Here is a 21,449-nt window from a genome sequence, read left to right as displayed (position 1 = left end):
GGGAGGTCAGGATGGACTGGCGGCGTTCTTGGTTACTCTTGATTATGCGCGTGTGGGTGATTCTTCATCCGTCGGGTAGATTATGGATGGGTGAGCGTTTTCGTGTGTATCCTTAAGTCGATCATTAATCTGGGATTAAGGGGGGATTTAAGAGGCCAAAGAGCATGAGGAATCGGAGAGGGAGTAGGAAAATAGTGAAGAGAGTGAGAGCTGGTATGGGGTCCTTGTTGCTTCTTAGGGCGCAACTCCTTTCTCGTCCAGTGTGGCACTGTCCACAAATATGCCTTTGCTTTTACTTAGTTTCCATATCATATCAATGTCAGTCACTAGCGGAGCCGGGGGTGCGGGGGTCACATGGGCACGTGCCCCTCCCCACGTGAAAAATAATGACAAAATAATAACAGTGAAGATTTAAATAATATAATAATAATAATATACTGTAAATGAGAAATATAAAAATGGGAAAAAAATAAAAAATCTGGTATAGAAATTATATATACATATATATATATATATATATATATATATATATATATATATATATATATATATGTATGTATAATATGAAAATTGGTGGCCCCCCCCCCCTTGGAATTTTTCTGGATCCGCTAGTGATGTCAGTTGTATGGTTGTATATTAGTTTGAAGTAGGTTTTCATGGTTATTATAAGGCTTGACAGAACTTCTCTTTTGTAAGTGCTGTGAGGCAGCAGTGGGCCTCTTTATTAATTTTGTTTAGGCATCTCCCACAAGGTCTAATTAAACTGAGAACTTCCGGCAATATCTCGTGAGCCTGTTACGCAAGGCGTAATAGGTGCTTTTTGGTGCACACAGCAACATCACTCCTAACCTGTTGAGGTAACCCATTACCACACTGTCCAGTAATCAAATCTAATTTTTTTACTCAAACTGTGGATTGGTTTTCCTGGCAGTTTTATTAATGCCGGTTGAAGCTGCAGTTTGCAATTCTGCATTGAAGAGCAATGTGCCATTGCCTTATTTTATCAGAATTTAAGACATTTGAGTGTTTATTTGCTAATCCACCTATTTTATTTGTTCTCTCTCTCTCTCTCTCTCTCTCTCTCTCTCTCTCTCTCTCTCTCGAGAGAGAGAGAGAGAGAGAGAGAGAGAGAGAAATGGCGTTCCATTATGTGGGCTTTTTCTGTGCATACATAAATCAGTCTTGTTTCATTAGAAAATCTTTAACGATATGGCCTGGAATATAGCATTGCATTGGTACAACGTTTTAAATACGTAAGGAATCAGGGCCAAAGTTAAGTATATCTTAGTTTAACCAGACCACTGAGCTGATGAACAGCTCTCCTAGAGAGGGCTGGCCCGAAGGATTAGATTTATTTTACGTGGCTAAGAACCAACTGGTCACCCAGCAGCAACGGGACCTACAGCTTATTGTGGAACCCGAACCACATTATGACGAGAAATGAATTTCTATCACCAGAAATAAATTCCTCTAATTCTTCACTGGCCGGTCGGAGAGTCGAACGCTGGGACAACAGCGTGCTAGGCGAGAGCTCTACCCACCCCGTCCAATGAAGAACTTGGAATCAGGGCCAAAACGGAAGAAAGACTGAATTAGAATCATTTCTATTTCCTAATATCTCTCTCAACAAGCGAAAGAATCTCGTCTCCTGAAGATGATTTTATCAGAAAGTCGTGCCTCCTCTTCCCCAGCTACCCGTAATAAAGGAAAAAACGTTCGCAGTGGCGCTTAAAAGTGGAGGCCATTATAGAAATTGTGTTTTTTTTAACGATATGGAGATAACACTCTCCGCCAGCTCCCTGTCTCCAGCCATTGTAATCACAGCGAGAATTATTGATTAAATTCCTCTCTCTCTCTCTCTCTCTCTCTCTCTCTCTCTCTCTCTCTCTCTCTCTCTCTCTCTCTCTCTCTCTCTCTTCAGAATCAGTATTCAGTTAGGCGCCTAATTTCGAATTAGTAATTGATTGACTTTCTAGAAAACATGGATGACCTTGTTTTGAAGGCAGTCTGTAAATGAGTTACTATCCATCTCACGGTCGGTAGTTTGTGATTTGTCTATAATTTGCGACCTTTAGTTTTTTCGGTGCCATTCAGCGGTTCGAATCTAGATAAGTGTTTTTTTAACGTTATTTAAAACTTATCATTCATTTACTGGTTCAGTGAAGCTCTCTTTTCAGTTCGACGTCCAAGTTACCGTAATTGTTATTCTTTCTGCTTCTTCTGATGGTTCTTCCGACCGTTCCCCTTAATCCTCACTAATTCTTTCATAGTCCCTTCTTCTCCGTGAGGATTCCCAAATATCCCTGACCTTGGCCCTGACCTTGGCCCTCTTTTTCGGAGGTCGTCGGTTTCGCTCGAATCCTTGGCGCTGAATTTAACCTGTGGCCACACCTTTTTTTAAGAAATCCTCTCATTTTTCATCCAATTAACTCTAGTCGCAATTTTTTCGGGGGTAGGATGGGCGGGGGGAGGGTCAGACCTCACAGAGGTCTGAGTTTTTCGCGACGTTCACGCTCACAGGAATGTTTGGAATATAGCTGGTTTTTATTTTTTTCGCTCTAAAGGCTTATTACTGCCATTTTTTTATATAGTTTCAGTTCATGTCTATCACTCTCGTTTAATATAATAGCTTTCATGCGAGTAGTTTATAATGTGTTAGTCTTTTTAATGAAATCACCCCACCAGTTCCTTTCTCATTTCTTTTGTCATACTCAGTAAGTGTGAAGTCATTCGCTTCGTGATGTCAAATTGAATAATCTGTTTTGCATACGATAATTATGATTTCCGTAATATTTTCGTCACAAATCACATTCCTATTCAGTGCTCGTAATTCAATGATGCTCAGGTTTCAAGCGTGTAATATGATCCGTAATTAAAACCAGAAGGAGATGTATAACCTGTTGCGCTGTGCAAAACTTTATATTAATACGTAGACTACAAATAGTTATATTTAGAAATGATTTTATATGCGTTTTATCATTAACCACCACCACTGGCATTGACTCTCTCCTGATTCATGAGCAGTTTCTCCTTTTTTAATAACCAGTCTCTGAGGGTTAAAATTAGAAAATTAATAATCGATAATGAAGTCTCATCTGTAGCGTAATCTTTCATTTGGGAATGGCGTATGTATTGATATTAGCATTCAACGGAAGTTGGAAAGAGGAATTAATATTCCTGCTCAACAAAAGTTTGAACAGAGAAGTTACAAGAAATGATATTTCATTCTGTTTTTATAAGAGTTTACTCAGAAGCAGTGATATTGTCTGTAAACTCTGACCACGTGTTTGTTTCTGGTGATGAGGTTTAGCTTCGTCCGTAAAGGCACATGGCCGATCTTCTGTTGGAACTTCGTCTCCTTCTACCGCATGGTTTAACCCCTCCTTCCCTTGACTCTTTCGATCATGAGAGGTGGCACAGGAGTCTCTCCCTGCATTTATTTTTGCAGGTGCTTGAACTTCATATATATTTGCCAGGAATTACTGCACTACCTTATTTCGAAAGAATACCTTTTTTTTCATAACAAAGGAAATCCACTAAAATCCACTATATATATCTCATTGTTAACCAGGAAAAAATTCAGTCCTTGCCTTTTCCCAATAAATTGTCAGCAATATCTGTTAGTTTGAGTGTCTTAATTTTTTCTCATAGTGAAAAGGCAGCGACCCTAATTTTGGCACTAAATTCTTCCCTCAGTGCCACTGACCTTCCCCAGATATTCTGTACTTGTTAGGTCTATATGGTTTTTGTATCTTTAGAAAGTGACAGGGCATTTGGTCTGGAATTCAACCCTTACACAACGGAAACCACTCTGATTCTTCTGCGTACCACCATATTGCCTGAACTTCTGTTGGTTAAGAATTTGAAACTTTTCTCAACTCTGTTTCTTCAATACTGCGATAAGTCACTTTCGTTCATGTTGCACTTTCTCCTCTTGCACTTTCAAACCTTTTCAGCTGTATGCTGTTACTATTATTCCCAGTCAGTACTATAACAACTGCAGACGTCAGCCATTTCACGTCCCATTCATAACCCATTTTTTTCCTTAACTGTGCTTGAACCTCTCCTGGCCTTACTATATTTATTCGTTTCAGTAGATATAAACACAGTCCGTATGAATCACAGTATTTGAATTTACTACGGCGTCAGTAACCTAGATGTTGTGACGCCAGTTTTGATAGATATAATCAATCAACCAATCATCTTATAAAACAAGACTAAGATGTTATTAAAGGTATTATGTCACAGGAAAATACCGGTGGTATATGGGCAATTAATTATTAGTATTTTTGGCCTCATAATATTTTATTTATAATTGGAGATCACAGTTTTTTTTATGCTGTATTTTTTCTAAATGCAAAGTCAGAGCTTGGCATCGTTAGCGAAGCTTAACAAAAATGTTGCATAACGACGCTTCAAGAAAGTGAGACGGGACGCTGAAATGAAGGATTATATAAACGGAGATTGTCACCAGCAAAGAGGCAGGGCTGAGGGAATATTCGTGTCCAGCTCTACAAGAGGATTAAGTAGGATGCCAAGAGCGAGAGAGAGAGAGAGAGAGAGAGAGAGAGAGAGAGAGAGAGAGGAAAGTTTTCAAGTAGAGCACTAGGTTTAGGGTGAAAAGGAGCCTTATAGGAGGGAAACAATGGAAGAAATAAGTGTAATTGGCAGCTAGAATAAAAGGATCTAGAATAAATATATATATATATATATATATATATATATATATATATATATATATATATATATATATATATATATATATATATATATATATATATATATATATATATATATATATATATATATATATATGTTGATGCCACAGTATCTTTGAAGAGCTGTTGAATGTGAAGATGAAGAGGTTAACTTTTAATGATGCGAGCTTGGAGGGTGTCACCGCAAATCTGCAAGTGATTGTGGAGGTAATTTGCCGAAGAACAACAGGCGAGATGTTGCTGCCAGGTGGCGATTATGTAACTGGATAGCTGGCTGGCTGGCTAGGTGTGCCTGGGGGAAGGAAGGCTCCCAAGAAGGGATGAGAGGGATAATTGTTTCCCTGCATAAGGGAGACGTGATAGGGGTTAGTGTAGGATTTATAGCTGTAGGTAATGACTGAGAAATTAAGTCAGATAACCGAAGCATTGAAAAGGGAAAAGTGTTGAAGAACAAACGTATGAAAGAACGGCTGAAAGTATTTTCAGGGTAAAAAAAAAAAAAATATAAGTAAAAAATGCGAGTTTTCTGTACAGCGTATAAAGCTGTATGAAACTCTCAGCCACAGCCCATGCAACTCTCAGCCGCGGCCCATGAAACTTTCAGCCACGGCCTGGTGGTGGCCTGTGTTGCTGTGCCAGACGCACGATCATGGCTAAATTTAACCTTCAATAAATTAAAAACTACTGGGCTACTTGGCTGTAATTTGGTATGTTTGATGATTGGAGGATGGATTATCAACATACCAATTTGCAGCCCTGTAATTTTTAAATTAGAGGGCTGCAAATTGGTTTTTAAAATCTGAGGGCGGACGGCCAGACAAAGCCGGCACAATAGTTTTCTTTTACAGAAAACTAAAAATTAAATTTATTGACCTAGAAAAATCTTATGCTGGAATGAACATAGAGTTTGTGTGGAAAGTGTTGAAGATGTATGATGCAGGCATTATTTTCCTAACGCAATTAGTTGTATGAAGATAAAAGAGCGTTTTTATGAATATAAGAGTATTCAAATGGCAGGGATTTGTTTTGTGCAGAATGTTCTGTTAATTCTTAACAGTCGTTGAATTATGCAATAGTTGGAATAACGAGAGAAATCCTGGAAGGACTTGGAGGTGTGGAATCAAAATTGTTCGAGAATGAGGGGAACAAAATTTCTGGATAAGAAAAAGGTTCGTGAATGGAGTAGAGAGTGGCTGAATGTGTAACGAGGAATTGCGAAAGAATTTGAAGGAGGTGAATCGCAGATTGGTGCTAAGAGAAAGGTCGTAGATGAATAAGAAAAATAAAGTAAACTGATTTTATTGGTTCTCTGTTTCATAATGATTCAATTGCCATACTGTGTTGGAGAATCACTTTCAGTGTTCTGATGACCATTTTCAAGTTTTGCAGCAGGCAACTGATGTCGGCACATTATGAAACATCATTGAACACGCCCTGAATTCCTTCCAAGAATGTCTGGCGTCCAAAATTGGGTTCCCCTCTTCGAAAGAATTTTATGAGTCTCATCTCTGGTGGTTGCTTTCCCTCGCTGACGTTTCATTCGATTACCGAGTCGTTTTGGGGTTTGATTCTTCCGGCATCTCTCTCTCTCTCTCTCTCTCTCTCTCTCTCTCTCTCTCTCTCATCGAAATAAGTTTGCCGCGAGAAACTGACTTTGATCAGCCGCATAGCGTTTCAGGACGTTTTGGTTAATTTGGCAAATTGAGAATTGAGTAAATGGTGCCGTAATGTTCCTAATTCGTGTTTGTATGTAAACAATATACATAAATAATATCGAAGGGCTTCATACGTAGTTAAACGTTTTCGGTATGTTCTGAAGACTTATCTATTGTTTTCGACGTGTGAAGCGGTAAAATAATAATAATAAATTTAATTATAATCATCATCACCATCATCATCATCATCATCATTCTAACAATAATAATAATAATAATAATAATAATAATAATAATAATAATAATAATAATAATAACTCTATGTGAAAATAGATGTGTTTCTGAATGTTTTTTTATGACGAGAAAATTGTAATATGATTTTTACATTGGCCTATTTAAAACAAAAAATTCCCTACGAAATGTGGAACAATTGCTCATTGCTCATCACTGTTTATTAAGAGCCTTTATAAAATCAGTTTTCTCTTGTACCTCCATAAGATTTTGTCTTTTGACGGTATTGTATTCTTTCACAAAGATCCGTAATCGTTGCCCCATATATATATATATATATATATATATATATATATATATATATATATATATATATATATGTATGTATGTATGTATGTATATACATATATATACTATATGTATGTATGCGTGTATATATATATATATATATATATATATATATATATATATATATATATATATATATATATATATATTGCGACTGTGTTTGTAAATATTCATGATGCAATGAAACTGATAAAATTTGCAGCAGTTTGAGACCAAGGAAAGCTCCCCTGAAGGGAGGGTGAAGGATACAAGTTAGACATCATGAATCACATTCCATTTTGTGACAAAGCTTTTCTTTACTTTACCGTAATTTATGGTTTCTTCCTCCATCGGATACGGATTTAACCAGAATTAATATGAGTTCGTTATATGTCATTGTGACGTGTTTATGTGAAAGCCTCCTATAAGAGCAATGCCATTTTTCATTCTCACAAAAGAAAGGCTTCGGAAAACGTTGCTGTTTTTCCTGCGGGAGATGAATGTTCCTCTTTTTCATTTTTCATTCTGGTCCTTTCCAGCAGTTTTATGGAAATGGAAATATCCTTCCCTCTAGAATGAAAGCGCTAAGATTTTGTATAGATTTTGACAAGATTCTTGTGGACTTGAAGTTGAAATAATTATTTCTGGCGAATCAAAATTTTGCAGAAATTGTCAAATTAGGGATGAAAATGCTGTCATAGAATTTGAAGTTCAATTTGCGCTGTTCAGTGATTAGCATGAAAGAGAATAAGCGAAAGCATTTGACCATTTTTGTTTTGTTTTTTTTTTTTTTTAATTTGGTACTCAGTCATGAGACAAACTTGATTTCAGCGCTCAACTGGATGTATTGATTTCAGCCTCTGACAATTAATTTTGTAACCGTGAATATTGTGATATTTGCTGAATGAAAGTTAGCTTTTAACAGGGCAACAATAATTAGAACTCTTGATAAATGTTATAAACTGCTGATTTCGTCACAAAGCAACGTCAAGAAATAGAGATTTCATTTACGGTAATGCTCCCTTGTGTTTGTAATGAGTACGCTTCGGCAAAAGTTAAGGAGGAGTCTGACAACTTTATTTTTTAAGCAATATGAATACATCTTAGCCCACGGATGAATAATAGATGCGTGTGTGTGTATTTGTGTGTGTGTGTCCTCGTATCTTGCTGATTATCGTAGAGATTAACGAGGGTTTTGGAGGCCAAACCCATGAAGAGTTTCAAGGTTGAAGAGCTGGGGATGTGGTTGGAAAAATATAGTCAGTAAAGAGGTGGAAGGGGTAGTCGTTATTCTGCTGGGGACATCCCCCTGCGTCGGGAAGGTGTTGTGGATTTGATTATTATTTTCTCTTGAATTATTGTTATGATGTGCAGTTGTCTAATTTTCTTAGTAAGTTAGCAGAGATTAGTTGTCAGTCGCTGTAATTGGATGGTAAAACTAATGCTTTAATAATGCTATTAAACGGATTTTTAAAAGGTTCCAAGTATATTCATGACAGTGTCAACAGTATTGCAGCACTGCAGTGTTAGCACACTGTAGATACTCTGCAGAGATAAGTTGTTGCAAAACGATGGCTTTCATTCTAGAAATCGTCTGTATTTCAAAATCTCTCGCGGACAAGAAAAAGAAAGTCTTTTCAAAGAGATGATTTCATTAGAATGGCGTTCGCCTGTGCTTGCCTTTAGATACTAATGGCTGAGGGAAAAACACTTCAAGAAGTGTAGGCTCCATTTCCTTTTCTTCTTATATAGCACTCAAGTAAGTATGAGTGGAGGACCACTTCGATTTGTGTTAGTCTTATGGATGTCATTGCTCCTTGTTAGGTCTTGGCCACCTAATATTGTGCTTGGACTGAGAGTCGCTAGTTCAAGTTTTTTTTTCTAAAGTCTGTTGTCTGGCCTCTAATTATTTTATTCATTAGTTGATTTCATATAATAAAACTTATAACCATATTCATTCGTCGCAGTCATATTCACGTATGAAAGGTTTTACATCACAGTATGATGTGCACTCAGTAATTCTAATTTTAGATATATTCTTGTGTATATACAATTTTCTTAGTCGATTCCAACATTTATTGCTCGCTCTCTCTCTCTCTCTCTCTCTCTCTCTCTCTCTCTCTCTCTCTCTCTCTCTCTCTCTCTCTCTCTCTCTCCTTTTAGTGGCCTTGTCGACTTATGTAAAACGTATATTTTGATCAGCCACCATAATGATTGTTTTCAATAATTTTTTACTTGAGAATGATTTAAAACAAATATTGTGCTAAAGACTCTTGAATACAATATTTGGGTAAGTTCAAGAATGTAAATACCCACCCATTTTATTCTTCAAGGTAAATATTTGGGTTTAGTTAAGCACTTTTCAAACAGTCTGAACATTCTTATTATTTTTCATGAAGCGCTTTTTCATGTTTGATGTTAGAAATATGGGAGTTTTCGTCATGAATGCATTTATCGCCCCCTCCATTACGGTGCACATTCCTCGTGAGGTTCTCGAATCCACATCCCCTCCAAAATGACTTCTCAAGATCCCTGACCTTCTCTTTTGGATCAAGGATTTCTCTTGAAGTGGCCTCATTGACTTTGCGATTATTGGCGTCGCATTCAAAACTTTGGCTGCGGCGTCTTTACAGAAACTCGCGAGCTTTTTAATTTGATAAATCTGTTCGCCATTTTTGTTCCGGCATACTTCTATTATCTAGTCGTAAAGTGCTTTGTATACTATAATCTTATCTATTAATATATCCACAGGAGTTTATATTCTCTTTGCATATGTTTCTCTCTCTCTCTCTCTCTCTCTCTCTCTCTCTCTCTCTCTCTCTCTCTCTCTCTCTCTCGAACACACATAATGGTTTTTTTTTGTTAAAGTCAGTTATCGTGAGTTTTAATTTTTTTTGTTTGTTTTTGTTTAGCCAAATGTATTTCTATAGTCATATCAAGTTACACTATGGTCATTTAATGCATGAGGTTCATGGCTTATCTTTATTTACTTATTATAAAAAATAAATTTATTAGTATCATCATCATGCTGCATGTTCACTGCTAACCAAAAGTCTATAAGTATTCCATCCATCCTTAGTGTCATCTCACCAAACAAAATATGATGGGTGTACATTGGCGTTATGAGGCCTCTTCAAGCAGTATATCTTATCAGAAAGTTTTCTCGTGCAGTGTGCTGTCCGATAGCTACGCACGCAGACATACATATGCGTTATTGTTGTTGTTTTTAGTTTAAGCTGGCCTTATGCCAGCACCCCGTTATTGTCTTCTGTCTCCTTTCCACCTCGTCACCATAGGTTGGCCAAAGTTCCCTGCTGGCATAAAATCTGCTCGATCTGAACCAACGCCTTACCTGCAACTGGCTTCGGTTACATTTTCTGGGGAGAAAATCCCAAAGCAAAATCAGTGATGTTCTGTCTTCATGATGTCATATTCCCCTTAGGGAGGTGGTGCTGTCAGTGCACCTCACTCGGTACACTGTAGGCATTACTTAAGGTTCATTACAGCATTCCTTCGGTCCCTAGTTGCAACCCCTTTCATTCTTTTTACTGTACCTCCATTCATATTCTCTTTCTTCTATCTTGCTATCCAACCTCTCATAACATTTGTTTCGTAGTGCAACTGCGAGGTTTTCCTCCTGTTACATCTTTCAAACTTTTCTACTCCCAATTTCCCTTTCAGCGCAGAATGACCTCATAGGTCCCAGCGCTTGGCCTTTGGCCTAAATTCTATATTCCATTCCGTTCCATGATGTCTTATTTCTTTCGTAAAGCTGAGTGAGACCGTATGCTTTCAATCTCAGGTTCCAAGTTTCACTATGTTAGATCACATTTCAAGATGGGGATGATTTTTAGCTAATTGTGGAAAAATAACCCGTTAAAAGTACAGTCTCTTATAGCAAGAATAGCTTGTCGATTGTTATAACCACCTGTTGCTAATCTATGGTTCTTTTGGGAATGTATTGAAGATATTATTCCGCTTAATGACCAGTATTATACCTGAAGATCACAAGGCCGAAAACTGCAATTACTAAATTATGAACAAGAGTCTTTTTATATTTGCCAATCGGTGCGATTCCTGTAAGATGCCAAGACCTTTATGAAACTAAAATAACATTTTCTGCACGTGATTGTGCACTGAAGAAAATTCTTCCTCGAAATTTGAGGTATTTTCCAAGTATTTTATTACAATAAACTTAAATGGTAGCTGCGTATTTCTTAAGTGATTGAAAATGTTATCATGATGTCAAGACTTTTGTAAAGCAAAAAAGAAAAATATATATTTTTGCTCGTGAAAACATGAAGAAAGTTCTTCTGCGAAGTATGCAGTGTTTTCCAAATGCTGTAATAAAATTGATTTACACAGTAGCCTCCTAAGTCGTCAGTGATGTATTTTTGGCTCTTGTTAATTGGGGTATTTTAAGTCATCTTCAGGGTGAAAAGAATTTCAAGAATACAACTTACTTAAGAAAACAGTATGAGATCACAGAAAACAATAAAACGTTAACGTCCTACTTAAGTGTGCATAAAACATACTTTATTATCTGTTACCTAATATTGTTATTCTACGTAAGTTATATTCCTTGGACCCTCCAGTACCTTGAAGCCCTGAAGATGACTTTATAGTAAAAAGTAAAATTCGAAAATCTTGTCGTCTCATTTTATATAAATATATATATATATATATATATATATATATATATATATATATATATATATATATATATATATATGTGTGTGTGTGTGTGTGTGTGTGTGTGTGTGTGTGTGTGTGTGTACTGTATATATATGTGTGTATATATAAATATATATATATATATGTATATATACACCTCGAAAATCAATTTGATTTCTTAGTTAAGAAACGCAGCATCGTATTACCGCAGATATAGTAATTACAGATATGAGGTTCGGTCGTTGCTCAAAGACTCAAGAGAGACTAGTTACTCTGGAAATTGAATGGCTTTCAGCGCCCACCGTCGAGTTATCATATTGATTTGAAGGATATCTAATGGCTAACAGGTATCTGAAGTTTATGGATCTGGAATGAACGCAGCGTCGAGAGTCCTTCAGCGAATACCCGGTATCCTAAATTGGGTTCCCAATGGTTGGAAGAGGCAGAATCTTCGAAAGCATTTTATTATTCACATCTTTGCTGGACGCTTTCCCTCGTTGACAAGTCATTCACTTGCCTGAGTCCTTTGTGGCTTCGGTCTCTCTCTCTCTCTCTCTCTCTCTCTCTCTCTCTCTCTCTCTCTCTCTCTCTCTCTCTCTTCTCTCTGCTCAGATTGGTTTCGTTTATGAGACCCTTGCGATATGAAGAACTTGAATAACTATTGATATGGAAAATATTAATTTTAATTACTAGTTTTTGTGTATTATCTATTTAAGTGACAGCTATGTTTGTCATTTATCTTTCGCCTCGACACCTGTCTGGAAATCACCATCGCATATTACACAATAATGAAACAGTGATAGTAACATTACAGTGCGGTGGACAGCGACAGTACCAAGTAATGATGAGCACACTACAGGCCATTCATCAAATAATGACGTCGGGGTAAAGGGTGAAGAAAACTCCGGATAATGATATCACATTTTATTGTAACCAGATATTGATAAGGGGACCAGAAAGGAAGCAGTTCTCCCGCTATGGAATTTTATTTTTAATTTGGGAGGGTTGGGTTTAATTTGGGAATACTTTAAATTCACTCTTGTAAAATTGTCAGCGCGCAAAAATCCATAAATATCTGTAACCTTCTGACAGTCATGCCTTATTAATATCCTCATGTGATGTGAATACTTGTTGATTTTCTTCAGGACTTTTTTGCATATGTATCAGCAGTAAAATGTGTGTATATAAAGTGTAATTTAGTATTTAGTTAAACCTCTGTCACTAACCAATCAGACTGTGATCTGTGAAGATTCGTGGAAGATGACCCTGATTTGTTGCGACCAGGCAAATTTCGTTTGTCGTTAACTTTTCACTTGGATTTCTCTTTTTAAAAAATTCATGTTTTAACACTACTAGTATTTATATTGAATTTTGAGATCTTAAAACTAGTGTAGTCCTGATGATGGCCCGTAAATTAATGGCTGGAACAGCTGTAGGCACTGAAACATTAATTTTCACCAGTTTCTTCAGATTTTGAGCTCTGAGGATAACAGAGGGTTTAGGAAATTAGAAAAGGTTCTCTTAAAATAAATGCCTCTGCTTGTGCATCAGCAGTATATATATATATATATATATATATATATATATATATATATATATATATATATATATATATATATATATATATATATGACTTTTATCACATCACCGTGATTCATATACAATCAGTAAGCTACAAACGTCCTTTAATATCCAATTCGCTCTACCTCGGAAATAATATATTTTCTTATATGTTACCGAAGGGGAATTTTTTAGTTGATAATAAGTTCGTCGTCCCGTGGGCTCCGAACCAGCGAAGGACAAGAACTCAGGGCTACAGTGGACGCATTAACCCACGCATGGGTTAATGTGTCCACTGTAGTCCTGAGTTCTTGTCCTTCGCTGGTTCGAGCCCACGGGACGACGAACTTATTATCAACTAAAATTCCCTTCGGTAACATATATGAAAATATATTATTTCCGAGGTAGAGCGAATTGGATATTAAGGACGTTTAGTAGCTTACTGATTATATATATATATATATATATATATATATATATATATATATATATATATATATATATATATATATATATATATGTATAATAATGTGTGTGTGTGTGTGTGTGTGTGTGTGTGTGTGTGTGGATGCACGTACAGATGCATGTATTTTAAGAAAACATATTCTAATTTCTTAAATCTTTTTTTATTTTCACGGCTCAAAATCTGAAGAAAAAGATGACATTTATATATATTATTGCTCATTAATGTATTTTAGTTTCAAATTTCAAGTCATTCTTCCACTGCTAACTTGCTGCTTGTCGTATACGCGTGTCTGTCAAAATCTGTGGAGATAATTTAATATTCAGCTGAATCCTAATCGTCGTTTGTTGGTTTACGTTTAGACTTAGATCATTCGTCAATTGTAACTTTGGAACGAACATTGTTAAAAGCAGGGTCATAGTGCAGTAAAATCAGGGTACTGTGTATTCATTTCCCAAGCTTTTCTGAACGGCGGAAATATATGCGATTTTGTAGAGGAAACTTAACTGGATTTACCGCTAGGTATTTTTTACTCCACTGGAGGAAAGACTCGTTTAAATTCTATTTATCGAACTAATCAAGTACACCATTTAATTTAGTTTTATCCCATGGGATGTATTCGTTGAAATTAATTACACGTTAGATTATATCATGAAGCTAGGATGATCTGACATAAATGAAGATTGCCCTTTTAAAACTTTCAGAAGTTATTGTTTCCTCTGAGAACTGCTTTCTGGTGCGCCTTAAGTGTTTATAGGGGGTACAACATGGAAATATGGCAAACACATGAGTACCAACACAACATAGTAGCACACCACATGATCACTACGCAATGTGGCATTTTCTGCAAAGACGCAACTACACGTTTGGTTTTGAAGCCCCTGTCGTCCTCAGTTGTGGCATAGAGAACTCGTACTGTAAACAGGCGCAGACGAAAATGCTGCTCACTTGTTCAGGCAACGCAAACTGGAATTTTGAGGAAGAAGCCCCCCCTTTTTTTTTCCAATGCAAACGCAAAGACATTGAGGTTGGTTTTTTTCTCTTCTTTCTTTTTCGGTAACTGGTGATTTTGGTGTTGATTAAGATGATTACAGAAAGGTTTTGAGGTTGAACGGAGTTTGGTTTGCGGGTTGGGGTTGGTTGGTTTTGGGGGTGGGGGAGGCGAATGGGCCACGGTTAGTAAATCGTACACAAATTCCTACTTATTCACACTCAGTGCTTATGACTAATACATAAATTTCCGATGAAGAGACTACGTTTCTCTAAGGCATTGTTTTCATTCATTTCCAGTTGAATCCTTCGGTTGTTGGACTTGTTCGGAACTTTGAAGTCAAAGAGAGACACAAGAGTAAAAGAAAGTCTTATAGTAAATAAATAAAAAAAAAAAGTTCTGGGTCTCTATAAAGTACTTACAATGGAAGTCTGCTAATTTTTTTTGAAGTTTTCCCCCTGAATCTCTGCGGCTAAAAAAAAAAAGAAGAAAATAACCGAAAAGAGAAGTTGACAACTCGAGGGATTCAACTTGACATCAAGAGGAGACATCGTCGTCAAGAGGAAGAGGAGGAAGAGGAGCATTATCATCTCTCGTTTTCATGCTGAGACATCATCGTCACCTCACCATCTTCATCATACTTCTTTTTTTTTTTTCATCGCTTACATATATATTATATACTCGGTAAGACTGCAACAGATTCTATTAGTAATGTTCATAGTTTTGTCAGTGTCACCTTCGTAGGTTCCGTTTGTTACAAGTTCTTCTTAAAGAGAGATATTCACTCATACACACTGGGAAAAATATATGTATATATGTATACCTTATCAAAAATACATTTATGGGTAACTGTATCATATATAAACTTTCCTTGCTGAATATATTCTATGAAATGGCTAAAACATTTGACTAACAGATTTATTTACCTTTTAAATACTTTTATGGACATTTTTACACTTGCTCACTGATGGACATTGCACGTGACTCGAGAAAGAGAAGCTTATTTAATGAGGGTAATTGAGAGCAATAATACTATTGTTTGATTCCAAAATGTGGCACAGTCACATATTTGAGAGGAAGGAGCTGCCTTTTGAAAGAAAGAATTAGAAATATTCCAAGAGAGAAGAAAGGAACTGAAATAGTCACCATTATGAATTGAATGAATGTCGCTGACGACAATGCACTTCTTTAAGTGATTGATTGATTCATTATTTGTATTAAAACTGGCGTCACGACATTTCAGGTAATGAAGAAACTGGTGTAAACTCCTATTTGAAAAAAGAGAGAATAAATGGAATGTCATAAATAATAAATATACCAATTACTATTTTGGGAGAAAGAATGAATGGAATGTTTTTATCACTTTTACAAACAAATACTTTGTTACTCAAACAAAGAGGGAATAGTTGGCTGTGAGAGAGAGAGAGAGAGAGAGAGAGAGAGAGAGAGAGAGAGAGAGAGAGAGAGAGAGAGAGAGCTAGCGAGCCATGGAGCCATGTCTTGATCATCAGTGAGCCAAGTTTAAACCCCCAGAAGAAAGAGAAATAGAAACAATAAACGCATCTGAATGAGAATAATGTTCAATTATTTATTCTGTTTTTGTCTTAGGTACGAGACCGCGCTTGGTTTCCTAAACTACTGTACATTGCACATAAAAACATGAAGGCTTGTTGTCGTAATGTACATAGTGGGAATGTACACGTGGATTTATGTCTATGGAGTTTTTTGAATACCAGAATGGGTCCGGCACCCTCCCTCCCTCAAGGAGGAGCAGTTGTGGTCGTGATGACGCTTCTTCAGTGAAGCACCGGAGGTGCTGAAAGCCGTTCTCCTGCCGGTTCATGCGGCTTCAGGTTCTTCTGCGACTTCCACATCGCCCCGTAGGGGTCAGCCAAGGGCGTGGCGTAGGCTAGAAGGCCCTCCAGACCGTGGCGAGCTGGAGAGGGCGTGCGGGCGGTTGAGGCAGTGGTTTCCCTCCTCCAGACGGCCGAATGGAAGGTGGATGTGTGTTGGAGGGTTCGCCTCGGCCGACTGCGGCACAGGATCCTTTTGAACGCTCGCTTGAACTCTCTGGAAGTGCAAGCGTAGATGAACGGGTTCAGGCAGGAGTTGAAGTACCCCAACCAGAAGAACACGCCGAACAGGGTCTCCGATATGTGGCAAGGCCCACACAGGGAGTCTGCAAAGAGAACAAAGAAAGCACATAAGTTCGTGTAATTTGAAACGATTGGGAAAAAATGGGAATCATTATCATGCTAATAATAATACTAACAGGGAATAGTTAAGTACTTTAATAACTCAAATTTTCTGTCTTAGAAATAATTAGTAAATTAAACCTGTACCTTACTCAGAAAATCGGCTTCATTCACATTGATTGTGAATTCAAAATTTTAAGTCTTTAACTCGGATTATGCATGCCAAATAGGATTGATCTATCTTGTATAGGGCAAAAGTACTTAACCTTTGGTCGTTATGCACATGTACTTGATTTTATTACTTTTAGCTTTCTGCAAAATAAAACTATTGTGACGGCTTTGTCTGTACGTCCACACTTGTTCTGTCCGGCCTCAGATCTTAAAGACTACTGAGGCTAGAGGGCTGCAAATTGGTATGTTGATCATCCACCCTCCAGTCATCAAACGTGCCAAATTGCAGCCCTCTAACCATGGTAGTTTTAATTTTATTTAAAGTTAAAGTTAGCCAAGATCGTGTGCCATGCCACCACCGGACCGTGGCTGATTTTCATGGGCCGCGACTGAGAGTGCTAAGAGTTACGTGAGCCGTGGCTGAGGCCACCTCCAGACCGTGGATGAGTTTCATGGGCCGTGGCTGAAATTTTCATGCATCCTTATATGCTGTACAGAAAATTCTATTGCTCCAAATAAACTTCGGCTCATTTTTCACTTGTTTGGTTTTTGCCTGACTCGATCTTCTGTTTTCTGTTTAAAATGACTAGTTTTATTTTCATCAGTGATGATTTATGTAGATTTTACATATATTATTCTTGATGATCGTTAATGTCAACTTTTTGGAAAAAGTGCATGCTACTTGTTTTACAGACCACCAGCATCCGTATTCACTGGAGGTGCCGAGATGTCGCAGTGCTCAACATTTTGCTTTCTGTACTTGTAAAATATGGAACAATCTTCATATGGCATTGTTTTAAATACTGATGTCTATCTGCCTAAGAGGGGTTGCGTTGTCATGGAACCTGGACACCATTTCCTTTATTTGTTAATACTTTTGTCAATTCTGTTTATGGGTATGTTTACCTTTTGGTGGCTTTTATAGTTTTACTCTTCGTATTTATCTCAACTGCTCTATTTATGTGATATATTTTTACCTCTTTCCTCTTCTGAATGTTAAGTCCTTTGGAAGCTTTCTCTCCAAGTTGTGAACTGCTTTAACTTACGAATAAGTGAGCACTGTGGAGAATAAAAATAGAAAGACGGCTTAATGGAGAGCATTCTCTAGCAAATGAGTTTGTAACTCTTTTCCCATCTCATAAAAGCGCATCAGTAAGAGCTGGAACCTGTTTAATGATCCTAGCGTTTGGCCTCTTCAACTGTTATTGTTGAGCGAGATTAAAAGAATACCATGATTGTAGCCTGCAATGAAGAATTTAAATGACCAAAAATCCTTGAATTTGGTCTTTAACCTCGAAGACTCGACCTGGTAAAGTGCAGCTATTAGCGAATTAGGATTTGTCAGTGTAGAAAGTTGCTATTTGTGAATCATTGAATGAACAAAAATGTTTGATTCTATGGGGTTGAAACAACAAAAGAAGTGGACCTTGACATCAGGATTGTAGGATCAGACACATTAACAGTAGTGGCGTTTCTGTTCTTATTTGCTAATACTTATAAGGATCGTACCACAAATACAAATCCTGTCATGAAATGTGTAAACTTTTGAAAATATCTGACCTTGATCTTTGACCTTTAACCTTTGCTCATTGTCATCCCGAAAGGAAATTATTTCGATTAGGTCACGTGATGAATCTTGACGAATGGTCAATTCCTTTCATTCTTTTGTGCGTAATCCTCTTAACTGATCTGTGACGTGAGTTTTCTCATTACTTGCTAATATTCCTCTGACCTTTTACTAATTACTAATTTCGGTAATTAAGAAAGTCAGGTAAAGAAGGTTTTCACTAATTTCTTCCAGTTTCATGTATTAGGTAAATGTTAACCTTGAAAACATTAGTTAAACTGTCATTTGGAACTCTGGAATTGACACGATTTTATTAACCGGCAGATCTGCTACTAACTGCTCCGCTGGTATAGTGGTTAGTGTCGTGGCATGGCACTAAGATGTCGCGGGTTCGCGTCCTCCCCCCAGGTCGATGAAAAATCACTGGCTCTGTATTATGATCAGTTACTGCTGCAGTGTTGGGTCTGCGGGGGGACGTTAAAAACAACATTCTTTGGAAGTTTGAATTTCAAGTCCTTGGCCCCTGTGCTTTGCTTGTTCCATGAGAATAGGTTTTATATACTGAAATAATAATAATAATAATAATAATAATAATAATAATAATAATAATAATAATATATTGCCTTTATATTCACCTCTTCCAGTGTAGGTAGATATAGGTTTTGTGGTCACCCATCTTTGTTTATTATTAGACCTCAGTTAAATTTCCAGGAAGGATTGGATCACGAGGCAGGAAAGGGAGAGTTAGGTTATGAATTAAAATCCTTCATGATTTTATTTTCACAATTCTCCCACGATACATCTCAAAAGGCTATGGATGAGTTTCAGTGGGTTTTAAGGAGAGGTGGGATATGGGTCAAGGGTGAGTTGACCAGAACTTAAAATGGATCTGAATCCGAATGTGGTTTCGGGTCCCCTCCCCCCCCCCAACCCCTTATTTGCTGTCATTTTCCCCTGCAGATTTATACTGTGTGCAAAATGAATGTCAGTATTTTCATGATAAAATTCGGCCCTATAAATTTAATGACCATTTCTTAATCTTTAACTAAACCACCTTAGGTAGGTAATAAATTTCCATGGTGTTGGCGGAGGTATGCACGGTTTCCTGGTTTACTAAGATCGATGTTCATTTACTTAGCATTTGAATAAGTAACAGTTTATGGCGTTATATTCCATTCCATTTTTTGTTTTCTGTAAAAGAAAACCATTGAGATGGCTATTTGTCTGTCCGTCCGCATTTTTGCTATCCGCCGTCAGATGTTACAGTAAAAGCTACTGAGGCTAGAGGGCTGCAAATTGGTATGTTGATTACACACCCTCCAATCATCAAACATACCAAATTTCAGCCCTCTAGCCTCAGTAGCTTTTATTTTATTTAAGGTTAAAGTTAACCATGATCGTGCGTCTGGCACTGATGTAGGCGCCAACAACACAGGCCACCACCGGGCCGTGGCTGACAGTTTCATGGGCCGCGGCTGAGAGTTTCATGGGCCGTAGCTGAGAGTTTCATACAGCAGTATACGCTGTACTGAAAACTCGATCGCACCGAAGAAGCTTCGGCGCATTTTTTATTTGTTTTTCTTAATGCCAGGAAAAAAGGCTTTGTTTTTAATGCTTATTATTTGATCCTATTTATATCATATGCTGCAAAACATTTGTTCCACCTTCTCATAATATTCTCCTCCATTATGGATATTAACTTCGTGGAATCTTTCCTAATTGAAGAAAACTTTGCTCGGAAGACTTCAAGTCTGAAAGTCTTCCAGAAGCTTTGAGTCAGTCCAAAGCCATTGCTTCGGCTTCAAAGCCCCAGCTGCAATTTCTTGAGTTGCCATTTATTTTTGCAGAACATTGACACTCTTATTCGGTTTATGACTGCTGATGCTTGAGAGTTTGATGAGTTCTGGAAAGTTAAATGCATTTCCAGCACCTTTTCTTTTAAATTGTTGCTCTGATTTATGTTGCTTTTTAGTTTTCTGTAAAAGAAAACTATTGTTCCGGCTTTGTCTGTCCGTCCGCACTTTTTCTGTCCGCCCTTAGATCTTAAAAATACTGAGGCTAGAGGGCTGCAAATTGGTATGTTGATCATCCACCCTCCAATCATCAAGCATGCCAAATTACAGCCCTCTAGCCTCGGTAGTCTTTATTTTATTTAAGGTTAAAGTTGGCCATAATCGTGCATCTGGCAACTATATGGGACAGGCCACAACCGGGCAGTGGTTAAGGTTTCATTAGCCGCGGCTATTACAGCTCTATACCGAGACCACCGAAAGATAAATCTATTTTCGGTGGCCTTGATTATGCGCTGTAGTGGCTGTATAGAAAACGCGATTGCGCCGAAGAAACTTCGGCGCATTTTTTACTTGTTATATTATATATTCTTGTGGGTATTTATTTGTTCTTAACGTGTATATTTAATATACTTCTCAATTCATAACCTTTCATTTTTTTTTCAATGTAGCGTTCTGTTCCGCGAAGGCCTCCTTGGCAGCTTAATGAACTTATTGGGTTAATTTCGTAATTATGAATATTTACACATCTCATAATTATGAATATTTACGCGTTATGGTTAATAACGTAATGGCAGCCCACAGAGTATGTATTTATAGCGATACAAAATGATATGATGAATTGTCGGTTTTATGGGTAAAAATGATACGTTGTTCGTGAGCCGCGGAACGAAGATTCGATGGAACCATAATGGAGTCTGATTGGTGCATTAGGCAAGTCATGGCGCATTCTACTCCACAGGGTGAATATGTGCCGTTCTTTCCTCTTTCGTTTAAGGTTTGTCGCGAAGAATGCTACAGCCTTAGACGACATGCCTTTGTATCACGGGCTGTATGTCCGCTTGCCGAATAATTATATATTTTATGATATACTTGGTGAAAGATCTC

The 21,449-nt window shown here is 37.4% G+C and overlaps 2 protein-coding genes across 2 annotated transcripts in view; one reads left to right on the top strand and one right to left on the bottom strand.

The window, feature by feature from the left end:
* The window catches only part of LOC136855657 (glucose-6-phosphatase 2-like), a 774,122-nt gene that overhangs the window by 274,482 nt on the left and 478,191 nt on the right, over nt 1-21,449 (top strand). The window lies entirely within an intron of this gene.
* LOC136855656 (alpha-1A adrenergic receptor-like) overlaps nt 14,200-21,449 on the bottom strand; it is an 84,098-nt gene continuing 76,848 nt past the window's right edge. The window contains exon 2 of the mRNA XM_067132864.1: nt 14,200-16,798. Within this exon, the coding sequence (XP_066988965.1) occupies nt 16,416-16,798 (383 nt within the window). The 3' untranslated portion in view covers nt 14,200-16,415. The remainder of the gene's footprint in view (nt 16,799-21,449) is intronic.

This window comes from Macrobrachium rosenbergii, chromosome 32 (assembly GCF_040412425.1).
Source record: "Macrobrachium rosenbergii isolate ZJJX-2024 chromosome 32, ASM4041242v1, whole genome shotgun sequence".
In the NCBI taxonomy this organism is placed as follows: Eukaryota; Metazoa; Arthropoda; class Malacostraca; order Decapoda; family Palaemonidae; genus Macrobrachium; species Macrobrachium rosenbergii.
Note: the sequence above shows the minus strand (reverse complement) of the source record. Positions and strands in the feature narration are given on the sequence as shown.